Source organism: Polypterus senegalus, chromosome 1 (assembly GCF_016835505.1).
Source record: "Polypterus senegalus isolate Bchr_013 chromosome 1, ASM1683550v1, whole genome shotgun sequence".
Classification (NCBI taxonomy): Eukaryota; Metazoa; Chordata; class Cladistia; order Polypteriformes; family Polypteridae; genus Polypterus; species Polypterus senegalus.
Genome location: NC_053154.1, coordinates 65,825,994 through 65,847,897, shown reverse-complemented (window position 1 = coordinate 65,847,897; position 21,904 = coordinate 65,825,994). Strand labels below are relative to the sequence as shown.

Sequence of the window (21,904 nt, the reverse complement as noted above, 5' to 3'; positions counted from 1 at the left end):
CCTGCCAGATTTCAGCCTTCTACCTACACAGGAAGTTGGAGAATTAGTGATGAATGAGTGAGTGAGTGAGTCAGTCAGTGAGGGCTTTGCCTTTTATTAGTATAGATAAGTGTCGGTCGGTCTAAAACCATTCACATGTGAGATGCCTGTGCACTGTGTCATATGCGGGTTACCTGATTTCCAGGGAATGGATAAAACCGTCCGGGAATGAACTACCTAATGTGGACAGCTTGGTGTGTGTGGTGTGTCATTTACCTGGGGAAGAGATGGTAGCAGTATGTACGATAGGAATGAGGCAAGCTGGAAGAGTTTGTGTGATACTCTGGGTAATGTTTTGCTGGGAAACCTTGGGTCCCGGCATTCATGTGGATGTTACTTGGACATGTACCACCTACCTAAAGACTCTGTACACCCCTTCATGGCAATGGTATTCCTTGATGGATAATATAGCAGGATAACACACTCTAGTCAGGAATGGTTTGAGAAACATGACAAACAGTTCAAGGTGTTAACTTGGCATCCAAATTCCCCAGATCTCAATTCGATTGAGCATCTGTGGGATATGCATGAAAAACATGTCAGATTCATGAAGGTCCCACTTCGCAATTTATAGAACTTATAATTACCTGCTGCTAATGCCTTGGTGCTAGATACAACAGGACACCTTTAGAGATCTTGAGAAGGGACAAAATATAAGCAAGGTGGTTTTAATGTTGTGGCTGATCGATGAAGGTATTGGTGAAATTTTTCCTCCAATAAATCAAATTATTTAAAAATGGTGTAACTGTGTTTACTCGGGTTTTTGTATTGTACTAAGTTTGTCTGGCGATCAGAAAAAGTGTCATGAAAAGTGAAAACCTGAAATCAGAAAGGGGTAAAAACTTTTTCATAGTACTTCATACAAACAGGAAGATAAAAAAGCTGAATTTGTTTAGCTCAACCCCGCCAAAATAAAAATTTTGCAATGCTAATAATGGTTCTAATCTTTGTTATAGGAATTTGTTTATTGAACTATGTCTATACAGTAAGATTGACAAAAACACAAAGGAATCACTATGAAAGTAAACAAATCAGGTTATGGGAGGTCTAAAATATGTAAATCTCTTAAAAACGCAATGACAATTCATTTTTATTCAGTGTTAATGTGCCACTTGATGTTAGGAACACTTTAGTTTTACAGATTCATCTTCACAAAAAGCATGCTCTGCATATTCTTTTTGTAAATCTCCATCCACTCTTCAAGAAACGTATCTAGTTCCGTAGTGTATATGTGTAAGACTACTTCCCATAAACTGTTTATGTAAAGCTTTCCAAAGTACTCTTGACCACCCATTACTCTGGCTGTTGGATACCCAGAAGTACTTCAACCAATTAAGAGTGTTGACGGAGTAGTCTAGTGTCCATTTCCTTGCACCTCAGTGAGAAATGCAGCACAGAAAGGAACAGCATAGGCATAACTTCTTAAACAGTGGCAAGCAAATGCAACATGATCATTGTTTTGTTAGCTTATATGCCCATTGTGAACAGATTCCCAAACAACCAACTTTCTAATTTTTTTCCCCTAGGACTTTTACTATAGCAGTATTAAAATTCACAAACATTTGGGTCTCCGATATTAATCCTACTGCTCCCATTTAACAAAACTCCAAACAACTAGATGCAGCCCACAGACAGTCACTATGATTATATGGGCTAAATAATTAGTACACAGTAATGTACAAGTATGCATTATACATAGCAAATGAATAGTGATAAAGAATAACCACCTTACAGGACAAAAACCACAACCATAGACATAGTGGAAAATACATAAAATTTTATTTAAAAGCACAAACTGAGATGTATACAAGTAGTTATTTATGATTCAGGAATATTCAGAAGTAGTGAAGAGTATAAACATATACTACAAACTTGGGTCTTTGAAGCACTTCGCCAATGTCTGCTGAGTATTTGGGCTGAAAGTACTTTTTTGGAAGTGACAGCTGATTGGAAAAAAAATTTCTATGTGGCAGACGTGGAGAGTGACTTTGGTCCCTCAGTTCGACTAACACTAGGCAGCATGCATTGCAAAGATGCCTAAAGCACAAGTTATCTCATGATGCTTAGGCATATTTTATGTGATGTGGCTATGTTGTACAGTATAAACAGGGTTTAAAGGAATTCTTTTCTTATGTTTCATTCACCTCAATCTTGCTTTGCATCTTACTCCTAGTATTGTAGTTTCTTAATAACTAAAGAGTCACAAGTGCAAAATCTTTTTATTGCTCTGGCACTATAAAAGAACAGAGCACAGCTGTGGTGTAAGATGGCTCTTACAGCAATTAAAACATAAGGTACTTAATATTTTTTTAACTATGCATCCTGAATGTGGCTGATATTGTGAAACTAGAGTTAAGAAATAAAAAAAAATGAAAGAATTATTCCCTGAAGTAAAACTTTACTGTAATTTCATTATTACTATAGTACACTAAGTAAAACATTTATCCATCAGAAAAGTAAATATGCAACCAAAAGCACATACTTAAAATTATCAAAACAGTCTTTACATACACTTACTTGCATTCCTTGATGAATCCTTAAGTCTGTATATTAACATGTATGCATTTGTAGAGCTGTTGAAAGCAAACATTCACTTGTTACATACTAAATATTTACATAGGTGAAAATGCATTCACACTTTTAGATATATTGGTAGTTTTCATTTTCCAAAATGAAAATTAATTTAACATCATTTATTTTCAAATGTTACGCTTTGTGTATGTATCTAAAATAATTTAACCTTAAATAGTAAAAAAACACTATACACACAGCTTATAAATAATAACTTTAATTTATGTTTAAAATGACAATGCTAACAGTTACTATATATAAGCTATTATATTATAATGTTACACAAAAGCCATACACAAGTAACTGTGCTCTCTCAAAATCAGGAGAGCATCTGTGGATGGTGAAATGTTTGGTATCACTTCTATTAAACAGATGGTCTCCACTGATGGGAGAATAGTTCAAGTACACTCAGTAAAGTCGTGTAGTGTGGAAAAGGTGCTCTTTCCTCTGCACTTTCAGGGTGTTGCGCTAACTTACTTAGTGGATGCTAAAAAAAAACATAGCTGATAGAGTGAAAATATTCCTAAATATAAAATCGCAAATGTACACAGTATAGTCAATCTAATTTGACTGTAATCTGCAACCAAAATTAATAAGTGCTTGGCCAAAAATATCTGAACTAAGAGTTTCACTATTTCTTAAGGTTATTACAGTTTGGATTTTGTTAGTCGCATATAAGATATGTAAGCCAATCCTAAGAAGGCTGCCTTTATTTAAAAACAGCCATGTCACCAAGCTCTGCCTGCGAAATATTCTAAGACAACAGGCTACGCTTATAGTGGCGTCAAGGGCTAATATTAGTTCACTGCACTTCCTTACTCTGAAATTTACGACATTCAATTGCCTGTGAGTAAAACATTCTTCCTTAGATCAATTTCTGCTTTTCCTAGTGACTGACCTTGGCCTTTGGTCACTGCAAAACACAATTTTACAAAACATTGTTATGAATTGAAACAGGTAATTAGTATGATTGAAGAGAATTCTGGGTTTAAATATATTTTGCACTGTAGCACATCTTGTAAAACTGGTAGCTTCAATCAGATATGAATGTAATGCTTTGATCTGTAAACTGGTACCATTACACAACTTTGAAGGGTTTAGGTCAAAAGCAATATACACAAAAACATTGTTTACTTTAACTTGTTATATATGAAATTTACAGGCTGCACATATATTCGGCGCATGCCATAAAATTAATATTATAAGCACTGTTTAGAAAAGAACAGGAGAAGACAAAGTATATACTATATATAAAAACTACAAACAATGTTGACCTCCTCTATGTTCTGTCAGTGGGGGATCCATTTACTGAGTAGCTCACGTTTTTAAACTTACCAGGCCATGCTATCGCGCATAGCTTATACTATACCCTGGCCTTACAGCAGGCCAATATGCTATACTGGTACTTCTTTCTGCTTTGTAAGCTGGAATGTGGTGACACATTACCCTGGTTCTCCACAATACTGCATTATATTTAAGCATCAAAGGCCCTCGTCTACAATCCAATTTTAAGTATATATACTGCATATAAGCAAGATTAACAAGGGGACAACCATACTTTTGCAACCCAATCCCCACATCAAATTTGTATAAAATTGATGCCACACCACGAGTTGTCAAGAGGAAGCCAACAGAATTGGGAGTGATGTGTGTACCCAAGGACACAACTTGCTAAGCACTTCTTCCTTGAGCTTTCAAGCACTTTTATTCTTCCATTTCACTTCTGGTAGAAGCCTTCAAATTGCATAAAGTGCCAATCATGTATGGGATTACTACTCTTCCTTCTCAGCGCTCAGCTGATAAAGAACGAAGTCCCCAAAAATATGCCACTCATTACAGCATTATTACAGAGAGAAACAGAGAAAAAAAAAGGCTGCTAATTTTCAGTTTTCTACAATGTCACCAAATTTCAGTCAAATTAGTCGAAGCATTTGAGATTTTGGGGTATTTAGTTTTTTTACTGAGGGTGGGTGGGGGTTACCCGTAAATATGGATATATCAAAATATCCTGTCTTAGCAGATACCTACTGGCCTAGATGTACCTTCCTGACAAATTTTAGCTTTTTTAACTAATCAGCAAATAGTGTTTTGGTTGATTGATGAGTGAATGAACTTTGCATTTTACACATACATATATATTATAAACAAACTGACTCGCTCACAAGAATGCTCAGAATTAGTTTTACAATAACCTTTTACATTAATACAGCAAAACAGATTATTATACGAAAATATCAATTAGTCTTTTTAAAGACTCTACAACTGAAATTTGCCAAATGAGAAAGTAAACATCAAAACAAAAAGAATGTATTAAATGTTATTTACAAGTATTTTTCTCAATATTCAAATCCACAATGAAGGTTTACCTACTCCCCCTGACTTTTAATTTCTGTTCCTTTATCTAAAAGTTCCATAACCCTTGCTGACAAAATTATAGTAATTTGATTAACTAGATTTCGATGTATCAGCTACTTTGTTCTGTAGTTTGTATCCCGTTTTGGACAGTAGCTATGTTTAATCTCAATAGCGCCTCATGTTACCTTACTTAATATCAAGATTATGTGCAAGACTTTTTAATTTACACTATACATATCCTGGCTTTTCTTGAAAGTTAATAGATAAATCTGTCTGATATAATTCCATGCCCTGATTTCAATCTACCAGTGGTTCATTTTATGTGTCTGCTATTTGTGTGTTTTCTTTAGTCAATATCGTATTGATCAATTTCTAAAACTCACATTATAATCCTGTTAAGCCCTGTAAAGTGTCTCAAGATGTTACATGCTTTTTATGGTGCTATAAAAAAATAGACAGTTAAAAAAAATTAAAAACAGCATTATAAACCTTTAGCTGTGCCCAGATTACCAATTTCTCTTCTCACTTATGTAGACAGGCCTGGGTTATGTTACTTTTGTCTGTCATTTTTATGGTCTTTTAGAGAAAATTAAAATTACAACATAAGGAACAATTCAAGTTTTCAGAATATGGCAGCCTCGTATTAATATCATCCATACATGACTTAAACAACAAGTTAAACTGCCGCATGCCTATTAACCACTCTATCTTTTAACATACTACTCTTTTCTACACTTGTTCTCTTTTGGATGGTGGAGAAGAGAAGACAGAAAATAACTGTTAGACAGTATACTTATTAAATAACTATACTGACTTACTAATATGTAAGATATGTAGTATATTTAAAAATAGTAATAAAAATAAAACTATGTATTTTAGAAAAGTTCACTTTACCAGATTACTTTGGCAGTGGTGTTAAGGAGCTTGATCAGTGGCATAACTACTCAACACAGCCCACCCTGCATGTAATATTTTGTAAAACCAATATTTACCTTGCAAAGGCACTAGAATAATATCCTCTGCTCCCTGAGGCGCCTCCATATGTTTTTTTAATGTCATCTTGAGTGATCTGGTCAACAAAATGTATATTAGTACATGTAAAAAACATTTTTACAAGCTGGAGACAAAAGAATGCGCACCTTAGTTCATATATTTTACCTTGCTTACATGTTGATCATTGAAACTATACCACTGGCCATCACTAAAGGATTTGATGCAGGCATAATAATGACCTCCAGCTGCACTCCCTGAGTGGACCATAACAGAGAAGAGCTCAAATGTTAAGGAACTCTGTAATAAACAAATAAACAAGCACTTAGAATAGATATATCTATTTAATATCTCTATTCTTTGAATATCGAAAGAAACCTAAAGACTTAAAATAGTGTCACAAGGTCATTATCAATTCACTGATTCAGAAATAAGTACAATGTTGCTGGATAAAGCTCAGGTTAAATAATTATAGAAATCATGCTCTTCCAGAAATTTTCATTTCCACTGATTAGTTACTATAAATGACCTTTACAATTAACTTTGTTTATTATGCATCATATGACAATTACCTAAAGCAGTGTTAATGGAAATGACTGTAAAAGTAACGCAAAACATAAAATTTGAAGGAGGTGACTTAGTGCCCAAAAAAAAGCTTTTTTTTAAATTTTTTTTTTAATTTAGTTTAGGAATATAATGGCTTGGCTTGAAAATGTGAAAGATTATGTTTTTAAGATTTTCCTTCATGCCACATAAACTGATATGTAAAACATCAGTGCAGGAAAGGTGCACTCATTCAATTTTGTTGTGCCAAAAATATACCATTTGATTTGTAATCAAGGCTAAAACAACTCAAGATGTAGAATGATGTACCTTTGACTTTAGTGTTCTTTCAGTACCACTGCTATTCTCCAAGCAGATGCCTTCATCCACACCATCATCATTAGAAAAATCATTGCTCATTTGATCACTGTGACAGCTCCCTTCATTTTCAGCACCACTATCAGTACTACTTTCTGTCTGTGGTGATTTCTTTAAATAAAAAAAAACCAAAAAAAGCTGCTTAGGTTAAAAAATTACACATAAAATACATTTTGTAATATATGAAGATGCATATAATGAAAGTCATATTATCATTGCCTGTAGAAGAATGGTAAAATAATTTAAGAGACTTTGAAGAAAAAATAAGAATAAATGTTTTAGTGAGTAGAAAATAAAGACAATGAACCATAACAAGAGTGCATTTCATATTAAACATAGCTTCATCAAATTCTTATTATTACAATACATAAAAATGCATGTTTCAGAACATCTCCTAAAGACATTATTACATACAGTTAGTTCCATAAATATTTGGACAGAGACAACTTTTTTCTAATTTTGGTTCTGTACATTACCATAATGAATTTTAAATGAAACAACTCAGATGCAGTTGAAGTGCAGACTTTCAGCTTTAATTCAGTGGGTTGAAGAAAAAGATTGCATAAAAATATGAGGGAACTAAAGTATTTTTTTTTTTAACACAATCCCTTTATTTTTGGGGCTCAAAAGTAATTGGACAAATTAAATAACTGGAAGCAAAATGTTCATTTCTAATAATTGGTTGAAAAACCTTTGCTGGCAATGACAGCCTGAAGTCTTGAACTCATGGACATCACCAGATGCTGGGTTTCCTCCTTTTTAATGCTCTGCCAGGCCTTTACTGCAGCGGCTTTCAGTTGCTGTTTGTTTGTGGGCCTTTCTGTCTGAAGTTTAGTCTTCAATAAGTGAAATGCAAGCTCAATTGGGTTAAGATCAGGTGACTGACTTGGCCATTCAAGAATTTTCCACTTCTTTGCTTTAATAAACTCCTGGGTTGCTTTGGCTGTATGTTTTGGGTCATTGTCCATCTGTATCATGAAACGCCGCCCAATCAATTTCACTGCATTTAGCTGGATTTGAGCAGACAGTATGTCTCTGAACACCTCAGAATTCATTCGGCTGCTTCTGTCCTGTGTCACATCATCAATAAACACTAGTGTCCCTGTGCCACTGGCAGCCATGCACACCCAAGCCATCACACTGCCTTCACCGTGTTTTATGGATGATGTGGTATGCTTTGGATAATGAGCTGTTCCACGCCTTCTCCGTACTTTTTTCTTGCCATCATTCTGGTAGCTTTTTTAGATGTTCTGTAGCAAAGTCCAATCTAGCCTTTCTATTCTTGAGGCTTACGAGTGGCTTGCCCCTTGCAGTGCACCCTCTGTATTTACTTTCATGCAGACTTCTCTTTATGGTAGACTTGGATATCGATACGTCTATCCCCTGGAGAGTGTTGTTCACTTGGTTGGCTGTTGTGAAGGGGTTTCCCTTCACCATGGAAATGATTCTGCGATTATCCACCACTGTTGTCTTCCGTGGACGTCCAGGCCTTTTTCCATTGCCGAGTTCACCAGTGCTTGCTTTCCTTCTCAGGATGTACCAAACTGTAGATTTTGCCACTCGTAATATTGTAGCAATTTCTCGGATGGGTTTTTTTTGTTTTCACAGCTTAAGGATGGCTTCTTTCACCTGCATGGAGAGTTCCTTTGACCGCATGTTGTCTGTTCACAGCAAAATCTTCCACATGCAAGCACCACACCTCAAATCAACTCCAGGCCTTTTATCTGCTTAATTGATAATGACATAACGACGGACTTGGCCACACCTGCCCATGAAATAGCCTTCGAGTCAATTGTCCAATTACTTTTGAGCCCCTGAAATGAAGGGATTGTGTTAAAAATGCTTTAGTTGCCTCACATTTTTATGCAATCGTTTTGTTCACCCCACTGAATTAAAGCTGAAAGTCTGCACTTCAACTGCATCTGAGTTGTTTCATTTAAAATTCATTGTGGTAATGTACAGAACCAAAATTAGAAAAAAATTGTCACTGTCCAAATATTTATGGACCTAACTGTATTTCAAAACAACTCCTACATTTCCAACAAATCAAGAAAGGGGCTAATTGCTGCCACTACATTAAGGAACACTTTTTTGGGTAGACAACATGTTTGTAAGGTATAATTGAAAAATAAATCATGTGAGATACAAATTAAAATCAGTAATGAATATAACAAAACAGCCAACAGAACACAAAGCCTAATAGGAAATTTGCCACGTTTATCTAATTTGAGACACCTGGCTTCAAAGAATCCAGTTCTGATTTATATTTAGAAAATGACATTATTTCATGGAGCTGTAAACACTACCTCACATTACACACTACACATTATTAGAGGACCATATTATTTTCTGTTAGTTGCATGTCTCCACTTCACTGAAAACTAAAAATTTTTGAAATACAAATAATTAAAATAAGAGTATTTAAGTGCAGATTTCTTTATAGAGCTAGAGAAAAAAAAAAAAAAATGAAGTCTATTTGTTCCACATGTATTATACCATCTAAATTAGGGGAGTTAGAGAATGACAACAAAAAAAGAAAAAGTGGGGAGCATACAGATTAATTATTTTAAACTTCCAATACCTCTTCTCAAAGGGTTACAGACTAAATAAAAGTTCTGCATTAGAAACATGTTAAAATTAGATCACTTACATTCTTTAGAATTAAAAATACAGAATAATTACCTCATCCTCAATATCTATAAAAGGACCCATATCAAGCTCTTCTGGGAATGTCATACGGTCATTCAGCTTTATTCTGTGCATGGTGGTGTAGTCAAAATCAAAACGTTTTAACTGGAGAGTCAGAAGGTAAGGAAAATGCAGAAACCTCAAACCCTAAAAGACAGCCATAATCTCAATGAGTGATAATAGTATAATTCAAAAAACATTTACTTGATTTTATAAAAACTGTATTTTGGAAAAACTAATTATTATAGTAGAAATAAGAGTGATTAAACTCAAATGATCATTAGTTACCACAAATGAAAAAAAAAAAACACCTTTCTTGCATCACATTTCTTTTTGCAGCGTTCACAGAAATACTGATTTGCACCATCAAGTGTTTCAGGCTGGATAAAGGCTTGAAGTGCTTCTTCCTGAAAGAAATATTTAAAAAAACAAGAAAAATGTAATATTTATGCCTTTGGTACCAATAATGTATTAAACAACTACTAAACATGCCAATTTAAAAATTTGTAACTACATTCAAGACGACTGTGGGTAGGGCACTGCAAAGTCTTGGCAAAAACAAAGAAGGTCAACATAACCTAAGCATTGCTGAATGTGAATTGTTGGGAGAAGAACACAAAGTTCTTCAAAGTTGATTGTTAGAACACAATGAGTTTAAACTGCCTATCTGAAAACATGTACTCATTTGAGTACAAAAATTTAAGTACTTGAAGGAATCTGGGTGGCACTAGATATTTCTGCTGTATTGATAAAGCTAACTGAATGCATTTTCAAATAATTAAAATGAGCTTCAATGTTTTGACACATTCTTGTTTATTATGTTGCCAGAGATTGGTCAAACATGAAAGTAAGAATTTCACTGTGCTCTGAATGTGACAGTAAACTATGAAACCATTCCTTTTACATTCTCCTGTTTCAGTTGTTCTTACTGTCAGTTGCTATTCAATAGATGTTTTCATCAAAAAACTTACATTAACAATTGTTTATGTTCTTTTCCAACTTAAAAAATGTAGTCTAATGGGTTTCAGATCACAAATCAAACAATAGTTTAATAATTTAATACAGAGATTTCATTAATACTGCGATATCTTTTACCATTTTTGGTAGTCTGTCTGATTCTGAGGTACAAGCAGCTTTTGCCAACCCAATAATACTTCACGTCTCCAGCAAATTCTGCAGTATTAGCTTAGGAAAGATAGTCTTCCAAACATTAAGAAATGTTGTTAAGTGAACTGCTGCACAATTTTATATTGTGGGTGCAAACAAAACGAGAAATTACTTTTACCCTTTCATTTCTATTTAAGAAACAACAAATTAATTCTTTATTGCTGAAATGCTTTGATAACTTGTCAGACTGGTTAAGTACACTTTGGCAAAGTTAAGTTGTTTGCTAATCATTTCTATATACCCGACAGAAAGAACCACAGAATTTACCACACTGCCAAAAGCTTGACTGGAGCCATATGGTCTGATAACAAGTGGGATGTCCAAATATGTATCGATTCTCCAACTCTCATAACCACACTCTAGACATCTTACATAATCCTTCAGCTTGCCTTGATACAATTGATTTATAAGATCAGCCTAGAAATGCGTAAACAAAAGAAATATTTAATTAAAACACAATTAATGAAACAAAATGTACACAAGGCTTATCTATAAATAAAGATTTCAAAGTACATCTACAAATAATTGAGAACATGCTGTATATATATGGTAGACTTAAACTACTTAATCTTTCTATTATAAAAAGAAATCCTGGAAAGAAAAAGCAAGGCAACGATACGTGATCTTCTCGAAAGTTCTCGGTAGACATTTAAAAGACCCGCGAGACAAAAGAGACTTGCCACAGAGCGTCTCACGGGGACCGTAAACATGAGACTTGGTGCTAAGAGTTTGTCCCAGGGCCGTCTCGCGGGGACGTGGAACATGAGATTCTTGAAAGACACTCCCTACTTACAAAAGATATCATATAAGAGCACACCCATCAAAAAACAGTCAGTCGCAGTAAAAGCACTTAGTGCACACAGATCATATGCTCTCAACACATATAAAGCGTATAAGGACAATACGGAGAATAGAGACCCAAAAGCGTTGGACAGAAAAGAAGGCAGATAAGAGATTAGTGGAATTCAAAAGACTCGAACAAATTGCGCGATACACATGCAGAGAAAGGTACAGAATATGAAAGCAGTAAAATTAGAAAGTATTGTAGCATCCCAGCCAGTTTGAGGCCTTTTTGGTTTTAAGTGGCTGTTTGGTCCGATTGAGGGAGGGTGGAGTACAGCATGGAAGACTGATAGCAGGGTATTGATTGATGCTGTAAGGGGGAGGGAGGAGAGACACGGGGGATGAAGGATTGGAGACGGTGCTAGAAAGTTGTGTTTGGGGTTACGAAGTCAGCAATTGTTCAAGTAAAACTTTTGTGACACTTGATCATGTCAGTTGGTACGGTATCAAAGAAAAGATAGAAAAGATCGCATTATCGAAAAACAAAAGGTGATTAATCATCAGAACCAGGTGTAATTGAAAAAACAGCAGGACAAATCGAGGTCAGAAATAAAAGGCAAGGAGTAGACAACAAAATCATTTCACATTTGCATCATTCAATGCACAAAATGTGGATTTACACAATAATAGACCATACTCTATGAGAATCTGTGGTCCCGGAACATTTAAATCAAAGACAAGTTGAATTTCAAAGAATACACAATTCGGTCAAGTGTATATTTATGATCACGGAGAAGCGATGCAAATTTTAACAGGCAAAAAGAAAGGTAATGTATATATTCCGAGAATATCATTACACATCAAAGGAGATTGTGATATGCCATTCGTATTAAAATGTTTACAGTTTACCGTGAGAATAGCTTTTGCTATGACAATCAATAAATTACAGGGACAAACATTAGAAAAAGTCGGATTATTTATTAGAGAAACAGAAGCAATATTCACTCACGCGCAGTTATACGTTGTGTTGTCACAATGTGTCTCCAAAAAATATTGTTTTTAATGAAGCTTTGAAGTAAAAGTGCAAATAATGAAATTGAAACAATTCCAAAGAAAAAAAAAATTAAACTTGTATATTCGATTAACCAAACACAGGGGTTAGCGAGTGAAGCGAGCAGGGGGTGAAGCCCCCTAGTATATATTGAAAAAACTTAAACAATGAACAATTTAGAAAAGTCCAACTTACACATAAATTACTTTGAAAAAATGAACTAGTTTTTAATGTTACTTGATCTGTCAAAATTTATCAAAGCATTATTAATATTTATTATTCATATTTTTCCAATTAATTTATTAATATTTTACACTGTCACACTAATTTGATACTTGCATCACAAAAAACTACATTTACAAGAATTATAAATTTTCCTGTATGTGCCATATTTCAGACAAAAAAACAAAAACAAAGTAAAACTATTGTAAGTGACAAAAAATAATAAGTAACTCTACAGGGCAATCTTGGAAGAAAACCTCTTGGAGTCTGCAAAAGACTTGAGACTGGGGCGGAGGTTCACCTTCCAGCAGGACAACGACCCTAAACATAAAGCCAATGCAACAATGGAATGGTATAAAACAAAACATATCCATGTGTTAGAATGGCCCAGTCAAAGTCCAGATCTAAATCCAATCGAGAATCTGTGGCAAGATCTGAAAACTGCTGTTCACAAACGCTGTCCATCTAATCTGACTGAGCTGGATCTGTTTTGCAAAGAAGAATGGGCAAGGATTTCAGTCTCTAGATGTGCAAAGCTGGCAGAGACATACCCTAAAAGACTGGCAGCTGTAATTGCAGCAAAAGGTGGTTCTACAAAGTATTGACTCAGGGGGCTGAATAATTACGCACTCCCCACTTTTCAGTTATTTATTTGTAAAAAATGTTAGGAATCATGTATGATTTTTGTTCCACTTCTCACGTGTACACCACTTTGTATTGTTCTTTCACGTGGAAATCCAATAAAATTGATTCATGTTTGTGGCTGTAATGTGACAAAATGTGGAAAAGTTAAAGGGGGCCGAATACTTTTGCAAGCCACTGATTTTATATATATATATATATATATATATATATATATATATATATATATATATATATATATATATATATATATGTACAGTATATATAGAGAGACACACATACATACATACATACATATATACATACACACACACACACACACACACATTGTTATGACTGAGATGAGCTGAGAAATCTCATTGAAGTCAGGGGATGGTAGAAAGAGCTCAAGTGCTTTTGTTAAAAACAGTCCAAAGTAAAAGCAAAAGTGTCCGTTGTGCAGTGTTCAGAAAAATACAGTACCCAAATAAATAGCAAATCTATAAAAACCAGTGAAACGTGGGGATAAAATCCATAATAAATAAATCTTTTAAAATAGAGTTTAAAATGCAGTCTCTCTCCTCGCCCGATCGCAGCACAGCACCTTCTGTCTCCAAGGGCTCACCCCTTTACGGGCGTTGCCAGTGGAGCCATTGCAGCACAAACTGCTTTCTGTCAACTCCTGTCTTAGCCGGCGTCACACTGTGCAGCCAGACCATCCGAGATCGGCACACCTCCCGTCTTCCTTCACGCTCACTCAGACACTCCTTAGATCCATTGGGAGGTCTTATATTTCGCTCGCCCCACTCTACACGCTTAGTCAGTGGGATGAACCAGCCCCTAGATCGCCTCAGCCTACGCTCGCTCACGGAGCCCCAGCTCGTGCTGCCTTCACCTTCCTGGTGTGTGTATCGTCTCCCATGACTGCCTTTTCCCTTCTTTAACCTCCTTGTGTTCTATCTTTTCTTTTTTGCTTCCCTCTATCCTGCAGGCCTATAACATACATCTCCGTGGGCGCAGTGCCTTATTCACATGCCGCAGTAAGCCAATGATGCAATAGAGAATGATCGGGTGCGACTCGCCCCAATCACCTCATCAACACCCTGTGGTCGTGCAATCGCATTTTGAAGTTTCGAAGTAATAGTATTATTACTGGAAGTTGCACTATTATTTATTTTATTGTTATCATTTATTAGTTTAAATATTATGCAGTTTAATGATGGTAAAGTTGTTTAAATAGTCACTTGGTGTCAGTGGACAGAGATTGTTAACATTAACAGAAAGTGTAGTTGGTTTACAAAAAATATTTACTATTTATTCATTTTCTAAGGCATGTTCAGTGCAATACAACTTTTGACAAGCACCTCTTGGATATTTTACTAAGTCAAAATGCCTCTTGGTTAACAATATGTTGTCAAAATTTTAGTTTAAGTTGTTTGCAAAATTTGTTCAATAAAAAAGGTTCTATATTTTGACTGCAACTGTCATGCAATGTGATTCCTTCTCTTCATTAGTGCCTCATAAGTACCCCCTTCCTTGAAAACTATCACTTTATGGGGCCATGCAAACTGTATTAACACTTGTGTGCACATTAAAATGCTTTTTTGTACAATGTACAATTCTCATGACAGTGGAATAGGTTATTCTTAGCCAGTCTACTGCAGTAATTGCAGTGGAAAATGTGGTTAACTCATGCATGGGAAAAAAATACCATTGAATACCGTGAAACCAGTACAATTTTTTAAAACTACCATGATATAGAATTTTGGCCATACCACCCAGCACTAATATATATATATATATATATATATATATATATATATATATATATATATATATATATATATATATATATATATATACTGCTCAAAAGAATTAAAGGAACACTTTTAAACTTATGGGATATTAATCTGGTCAGTTAAGTAGCAGAGGGGGTTGTTAATCAGTTTCAGCTGCTGTGGTGTTAATGAAATTAACAACAGATGCACTAGAGGGCAACAATGAGATGACCCCCAAAACAGGAATGGTTTAACAGGTGGAGGCCACTGACATTTTTCCCTCCTCATCTTTTCTGACTGTTTCTTCACTAGTTTTGCATTTGGCTACAGTCAGTGTCACTACTGGTAGCACGAGGTGATACCTGGACCCTACAGAAATTGCACAGGCAGTTCAACTTCTCCAGGATGGCACATCAATACGTGTCATTGCCAGAAGGTTTGCTGTGTCTCCCTGCACAGTCTCAAGGGCATGGAGGAGATTCTAGGAGACAAGCAATTACTCTAGGAGAGCTGGAGAGGGCCATAGAAGGTCCATAACCCATCAGCAGGACCAGTATCTGCTCCTTTGGGCAAGGAGGAACAGGATGAGCACTACCAGAGCCCTACAAAATGACCTCCAGCAGGCCACTGGTGTGAATGTCTCTGACCAAAAAATTAGAAACAGACTTCATGAGGGTTGCCTGAGGGCCCAAATGTCTACTGCGCCCTGTGCTCACTGCACAGCACCGGGGAGCTCAATTGGCATTTGCCATAGAATACCAGAATTGGCAGGTCCACCACTGGCGTCCTGTGCTTTTCACAGATGAGAGCAGGTTCACCCTGAATATATGTGAAAGACGTGAAAGGGTGAGGAGAAGCCGTGGAGAATATTATGCTGCCTGTAACATCGTTTAGCATGACTGGTTTGGTGGTGGGTCAGTGATGATCTTGGAGACATATCCATGGAGCGACTCACAGACCTCTACAGGCTAGACAACGGCATCTTGACTGCCATTAGGTATCAGGATGAAATCCTTGGACCCACTGTCAGACCCTACGCTGGTGCAGTAGGTCCTGGTTTCCTCCTAATGCACGACAATGCCCGGCCTCATGTGGCAAGAGTATGCAGGCAGTACCTGGAGGATGAAGGGATTGAAACAATTGAATGGCCTTCACGATCCCTGACTTAAACCCAATAGAACATCTGTGGGACATTATGTTTGGTCCATTTTAGCGCCAGGTTGCTCCTCAGACTGTACAACAGCTCAGGGATGCCCTCATACAGATCTGGGAGGAAATGCCACAAGACACCATCCGTCGTCTCATTAGGAGCATGCCCGGCGTTGTCAAGCATGCATACAAGCTCGTGGGGCCACACAAGATACTGAAAAGCATTTTGAGTAGCAGAAATTAAGTTTTTGAAAAAATGGACTAGCCTGCCACATCTTCATTTCACTTTGATTTTAGAATGTCTACACAATTGAGCCCTCTGTAGGCAGAAAACGTTTATTTCCATTAAAAGACTTGGCATCCTTTTGTTCCTAAGACATTGCCCTGTCGTTATTTGTATAGATATCCAACTTCATATTGAGATCTGATGTATCTAATGTGTTTCTTTAAAGTGTTCCTTTAATTTTTGTGAGCAGTGTGTATATATATATATATATATATAAAATATATATATTATATAATATATATATATATATATATATATATATATATATATATATATATATATATATATATATATATAATATATATATATATATAATATATGTATATATATATATAATATATGTATATATATAATATAAAACTATGGACATACATACATACACACACACATACACAAATACACTTATAGTTTACACTGGCTTTTTGGTTATTGAAATTGTATGCACCTGCAGTAATTCTAGGGCACCTTAAATCGATCCACTTCTAGTGTCAGAGAGCCTCTAGGATATTTCACTGTACACTGACTCTAAGTTGAGGGACATTTATTTCAACATGATATTAAAGTCACATATGCTTTAACTGTCAACTTTTAAATATTTTTAAATGGTATCAATCAATCACCTGCTCCGTCTGCTTCCATTTTTGTTCCAGTGCATCAAACATTACCCTGCATAGTTCTTGAACATCATGTTGCTGCCAAGCTGTGTACAAAATAGGAGGCCTGCATTATTATTACGGGTAAACTGATTTATGATTAATTTACATTAATTTTCAATATTAACAGATATTGTATGATTAAAAGCCATACTAATAAAAACTGAGTAGAATGTGACAATGTTTGCAATAACAGCAATAATACTTACATTTGGGGGAAATTTACTAGATTAAAAGAAGTTCAATACAAACAAGAACAACAAAAACAAATTTAATATAAAAAGTCTGCACAATTTTTAATACAGTACTTAAAATATAGTAATTGATAAACTAGAACATGCAAAACAAAAAGGTGTTGTATTAACATGAAAAATGATATTAAATCTTTACAATTTGTTTTATTTAGTTACAATGCACATATAAACCAGAAAATTGAATACTGTATTGCTAAAGGAAATGCAGTTTGTAGAGGTGGCCTAGAAAAATAATTAATCTCATGTTTTCAGGTATAAAAGACGTAATAAAAGTTCAATTGAATGGGAACAAAAACAGTCACAAAATCTGGACGACCGCCAACAAAAAACAAACATTCATAAGAAAAAATATTTCATACAACTTGAACTGCATATTCCACATGTCCTTTATCAATTAGTACTCTCATAACATGCAAAATACATGTATTTTTTGTTAAAATACCATGAATACGATACATCTAGAAAACTCAACATAAATAATAAACACAAAAGGTGTATTTCCACAATACAGTGCATTAGATTTGAAGATCTGGCTTTCCCCTTCATTCACTGTTCAAAAATTCTGTCTTCAATTGAAACACACTATATTGTAGGAATGTGCTTTTCAACAGCATCTGGTTTTTCACATTGACTGCTACTGTCCATTGTTGGTTAATATTTAGTAACATTCAGTTTGAATATTGGTTATGTTTTTTTTTTTTCCACGAAAATGAAAGATTAAAAATTTTTCTCAACCAAAACTACGACCTGCACGGAGTAAGTAACATATAAAAAAATAATGCATGGGTAAAGTATTCCTTTAAAAGTAAAAGTAAATTCTACTTAATAATTATTCAAATGTCAACAGTCTTGCATGGGAAATTCAGCTATATAAAAAATAAATTCCAAGATATTCATGAAACAAATCAGGTAGAAAAAAAAAACAAAAAAGAATTCAGTCACTGTTTAAGGCCCCATCACACTACATGATTTTTACAGCTATTCTCAGCTGCAGACTTCATTTACATAATCTGAGCATGTTAGTGTCAGTCACACAGCAGTCTTGTGACCACAAGTCACGAAAGTACAGTCACACCACACTGCAGAATAGCCTCAGGAACCCATAACAGTACCAGTGCCAAACTGTATGTTCCTACCATTTCAGGCAGACCTGCAACCAAAAGCATTGTTAAGAAGCTAACTGCTACTGTATAGTCAAGGGACTTGCAGGCATAGTCTTTAAGTGAGCTTATGTGAACAAACAAAACACTGCTGGCCCACTAAGTCACTGCCACGATTAATGCATCAGAAGCATATTTAGCTTCCCTACACTGAGTCAGCACCTTGCTGTGGCAGAGTGAGTTGCATGATCAATGATCCCCTAAATGTTGCTGCCAGCTGTCATGTACTCCTGGTAGGGCCAACCATGGTGGTAAATTGAGAGGTGAGGACCTAAGACTGATTCAACCACTCTCCCCATCCCACCTAGGGTTAATCCAAGGTGGTGCAACTTTCTGCTGTCCCTCATAATCCTGCACATGGTTTGCAACGTGCAGTCTTAAAAGGAAATGAAGTGTGATTGAAGATTATGCACCTTCACTACCACTAATATCAACATCTCCATTGTGCAGTTTCTTCCTGACAAGCATATTTAGCTTATACAGTACATAGATGTATACATTAAATGGATTTTAACTCCAGCAAACAACCATGGAGCACACAGATATACTTTTATCCCTAAACAAAAACACATACACCAGCTCTCAGTAAAGACGATTTGTAATATGTTAAAACTAATACATAAATAAGACATTTTCTGGAAATGTGCGCTTGCATTATTGTGTGTAATATTAGGCAGAAAGCGATTAAAGGTTAATGATTCTTAATCCTTAAAAGGGAGTCAATTTGTTGTGAAATATACTCAAAATGTGCACCCATAATTACATTTTTTTAGATTTAAATTTGCTTCTTTGTGGCATAGTATGTTGTGCTGCTAAGTGATGGATAAACAAAACCAAGAAGAGGACTACAAGACTACATGTGCACTCAGTTTCAATAGCAAGACTTCCACTGAACTTTGAATTTTAAGGCATGCAAGATGACATTACACCAGCCAAAACATTTGCTGGTACAAAAGATCACTGAACAAAAAGAAATGGCTTTCAATTATTTTTTTCTTATGAGAGATGCTAAACAGTTATCCCTACTAGCCCAGCTCCTTTGTCCTGCACATACAAAACACTGAGAATAGACTGATCTACAGTTAGGTCCATAAATATTTGGACAGAGACAACTTTTTTCTAATTTTGGTTCTGTACATTACCACAATGAATGTTAAATGAAACAACTCAGATGCAGTTGAAGTGCAGACTTTCAGCTTTAATTCAGTGGGGTGAACAAAACGATTGCATAAAAATGTGAGGCAACTAAAGCATTTTTTTAACACAATCCCTTCATTTCAGGGGCTCAAAAGTAATTGGACAATTGACTCAAAGGCTATTTCATGGGCAGGTGTGGGCAAGTCCGTCGTTATGTCATTATCAATTAAGCAGATAAAAGGCCTGGAGTTGATTTGAGGTGTGGTGCTTGCATGTGGAAGATTTTGCTGTAAACAGACAACATGCGGTCAAAGGAGCTCTCCATGCAGGTGAAAGAAGCCATCCTTAAGCTGTGAAAACAAAAAAAACCCACACGAGAAATTGCTACAATATTAAGAGTGGCAAAATCTACAGTTTGGTACATCCTGAGAAGGAAAGCAAGCACCGGTGAACTCAGCAATGCAAAAAGACCTGGACGTCCATGGAAGACAACAGTGGTGGATGATTGCAGAATCATTTCCATGGTGAAGGGAAACCCCTTCACAACAGCCAACCAAGTGAACAACACTCTCCAGGGGGTAGGCGTATCGATATCCAAGTCTACCATAAAGAGACTGCATGAAAGTAAATACAGAGGGTGCACTGCAAGGGGCAAGCCACTCATAAGCCTCAAGAATAGAAAGGCTAGATTGGACTTTGCTACAGAACATCTAAAAAAACCAGCACAGTTCTGGAAAAACATTTTTTGGACAGATGAAACCAAGATCAACCTCTACCAGAATGATGGCAAGAAAAAAGTACGGAGAAGGCGTGGAACAGCTCATTATCCAAAGCATACCACATCATCCATAAAACACGGTGGAGGCAGTGTGATGGTTTGGGTGTGCATGGCTACCAGTGTCACTGGGACACTAGTGTTTATTGATGAAGTGACACAGGACAGAAGCAGCTGAATTAATTCTGAGGTGTTCAGAGACATACATACTGTCTGCTCAAATCAAGCTAAATGCAGTCAAATTGATTGGGCGGCATTTCATGATACAGATGGACAATGACCCAAAACATACAACCAAAGCAACTAAGGAGTTAATTAAAGCAAAGAAGTGGAAAGTTATTGAATGGCCAAGTCAGTCACTTGATCTTAACCCAATTCAACATGCATTTTACTTGTTGAAGACTAAACTTCAGACAGAAAGGCCCACAAACAAACAGCAACTGAAAGCCGCTGCAGTAAAGTCCTAGGCAGAGCATTAAAAATGAGGAAACCCAGCATCTGGTGATGTCCAGGAGTTCAAGACTTCAGGCTGTCATTGCCAGCAAAGTGTCTTCAACCAAGTACTAGAAATGAACATTTTATTTCCAGTTATTTAATTTGTCCAATTACTTTTGAGCCACTGAAATAAAGAGATTGTGTTAAAAAAAACACTTTAGTTCCCTCACATTTTCATGCAATCTTTTTGCTCAACCTGCTGAATTAATGCTGAAAGTCTGCACTTCAACTGCATCTGAGTGGTTTCATTTAAAATTCATTATGGTAATGTACAGAACCAAAATTAGAAAAAAGTTGTCTCTGTCCAAATATTTATGGACCTAACTGTATCTGTGTTGCCATTAATCTTTATGCAGCTTGACATTTTTAACAGATGTTGTTCACACTTTGTGTCATAATCTCTCACACATGACTGACAGCAACAAATGCATCTGCAGAATTAACTGAGACAATCAGTTTGGCTCTTATATTATATGTATGTTACCAATGGAAAAAGTTGTAAAACAGATTACTTTAAATGATTTCTTTTTGGACAGTCACAAACATTTCATAGCCAATTACCTTCACTGCTATCCCAACCGAAGCTGCGGGTCACATCTGTTGTTTCAATAGCTCTTTTCTTACTTGTCTGTAGCAAAACAAACAGCCGTTGGAGTTGGTATGGGATACTTGTAATTGGGTCTTCCTCCAATTCCTCAAATTCCCAACTAATGACAAGAAAATGTAAGAACACAGTAAGGCACACTTAAGCATGAAAAAAAATAGAAAAATGCTTTGTTTTGCTTCCTATTCCAATCAACATAATGTTT

The 21,904-nt window shown here is 35.8% G+C and overlaps 1 protein-coding gene across 3 annotated transcripts in view; it reads right to left on the bottom strand.

The window, feature by feature from the left end:
* usp47 (ubiquitin specific peptidase 47) overlaps positions 1 to 21,904 on the bottom strand; it is a 143,006-nt gene that overhangs the window by 57,702 nt on the left and 63,400 nt on the right. For all 3 annotated transcript variants that reach the window (XM_039749911.1, XM_039749900.1, XM_039749905.1), the window contains exons 6-14: positions 21,657 to 21,802; positions 17,242 to 17,321; positions 10,999 to 11,148; positions 9,876 to 9,971; positions 9,559 to 9,711; positions 6,829 to 6,987; positions 6,124 to 6,255; positions 5,958 to 6,034; positions 2,557 to 2,612 (exon numbers count right to left, since the gene is read on the bottom strand). In XM_039749911.1, the coding sequence (XP_039605845.1) occupies positions 2,557 to 2,612; positions 5,958 to 6,034; positions 6,124 to 6,255; positions 6,829 to 6,987; positions 9,559 to 9,711; positions 9,876 to 9,971; positions 10,999 to 11,148; positions 17,242 to 17,321; positions 21,657 to 21,802 (1,049 nt within the window). The remainder of the gene's footprint in view (positions 1 to 2,556; positions 2,613 to 5,957; positions 6,035 to 6,123; positions 6,256 to 6,828; positions 6,988 to 9,558; positions 9,712 to 9,875; positions 9,972 to 10,998; positions 11,149 to 17,241; positions 17,322 to 21,656; positions 21,803 to 21,904) is intronic.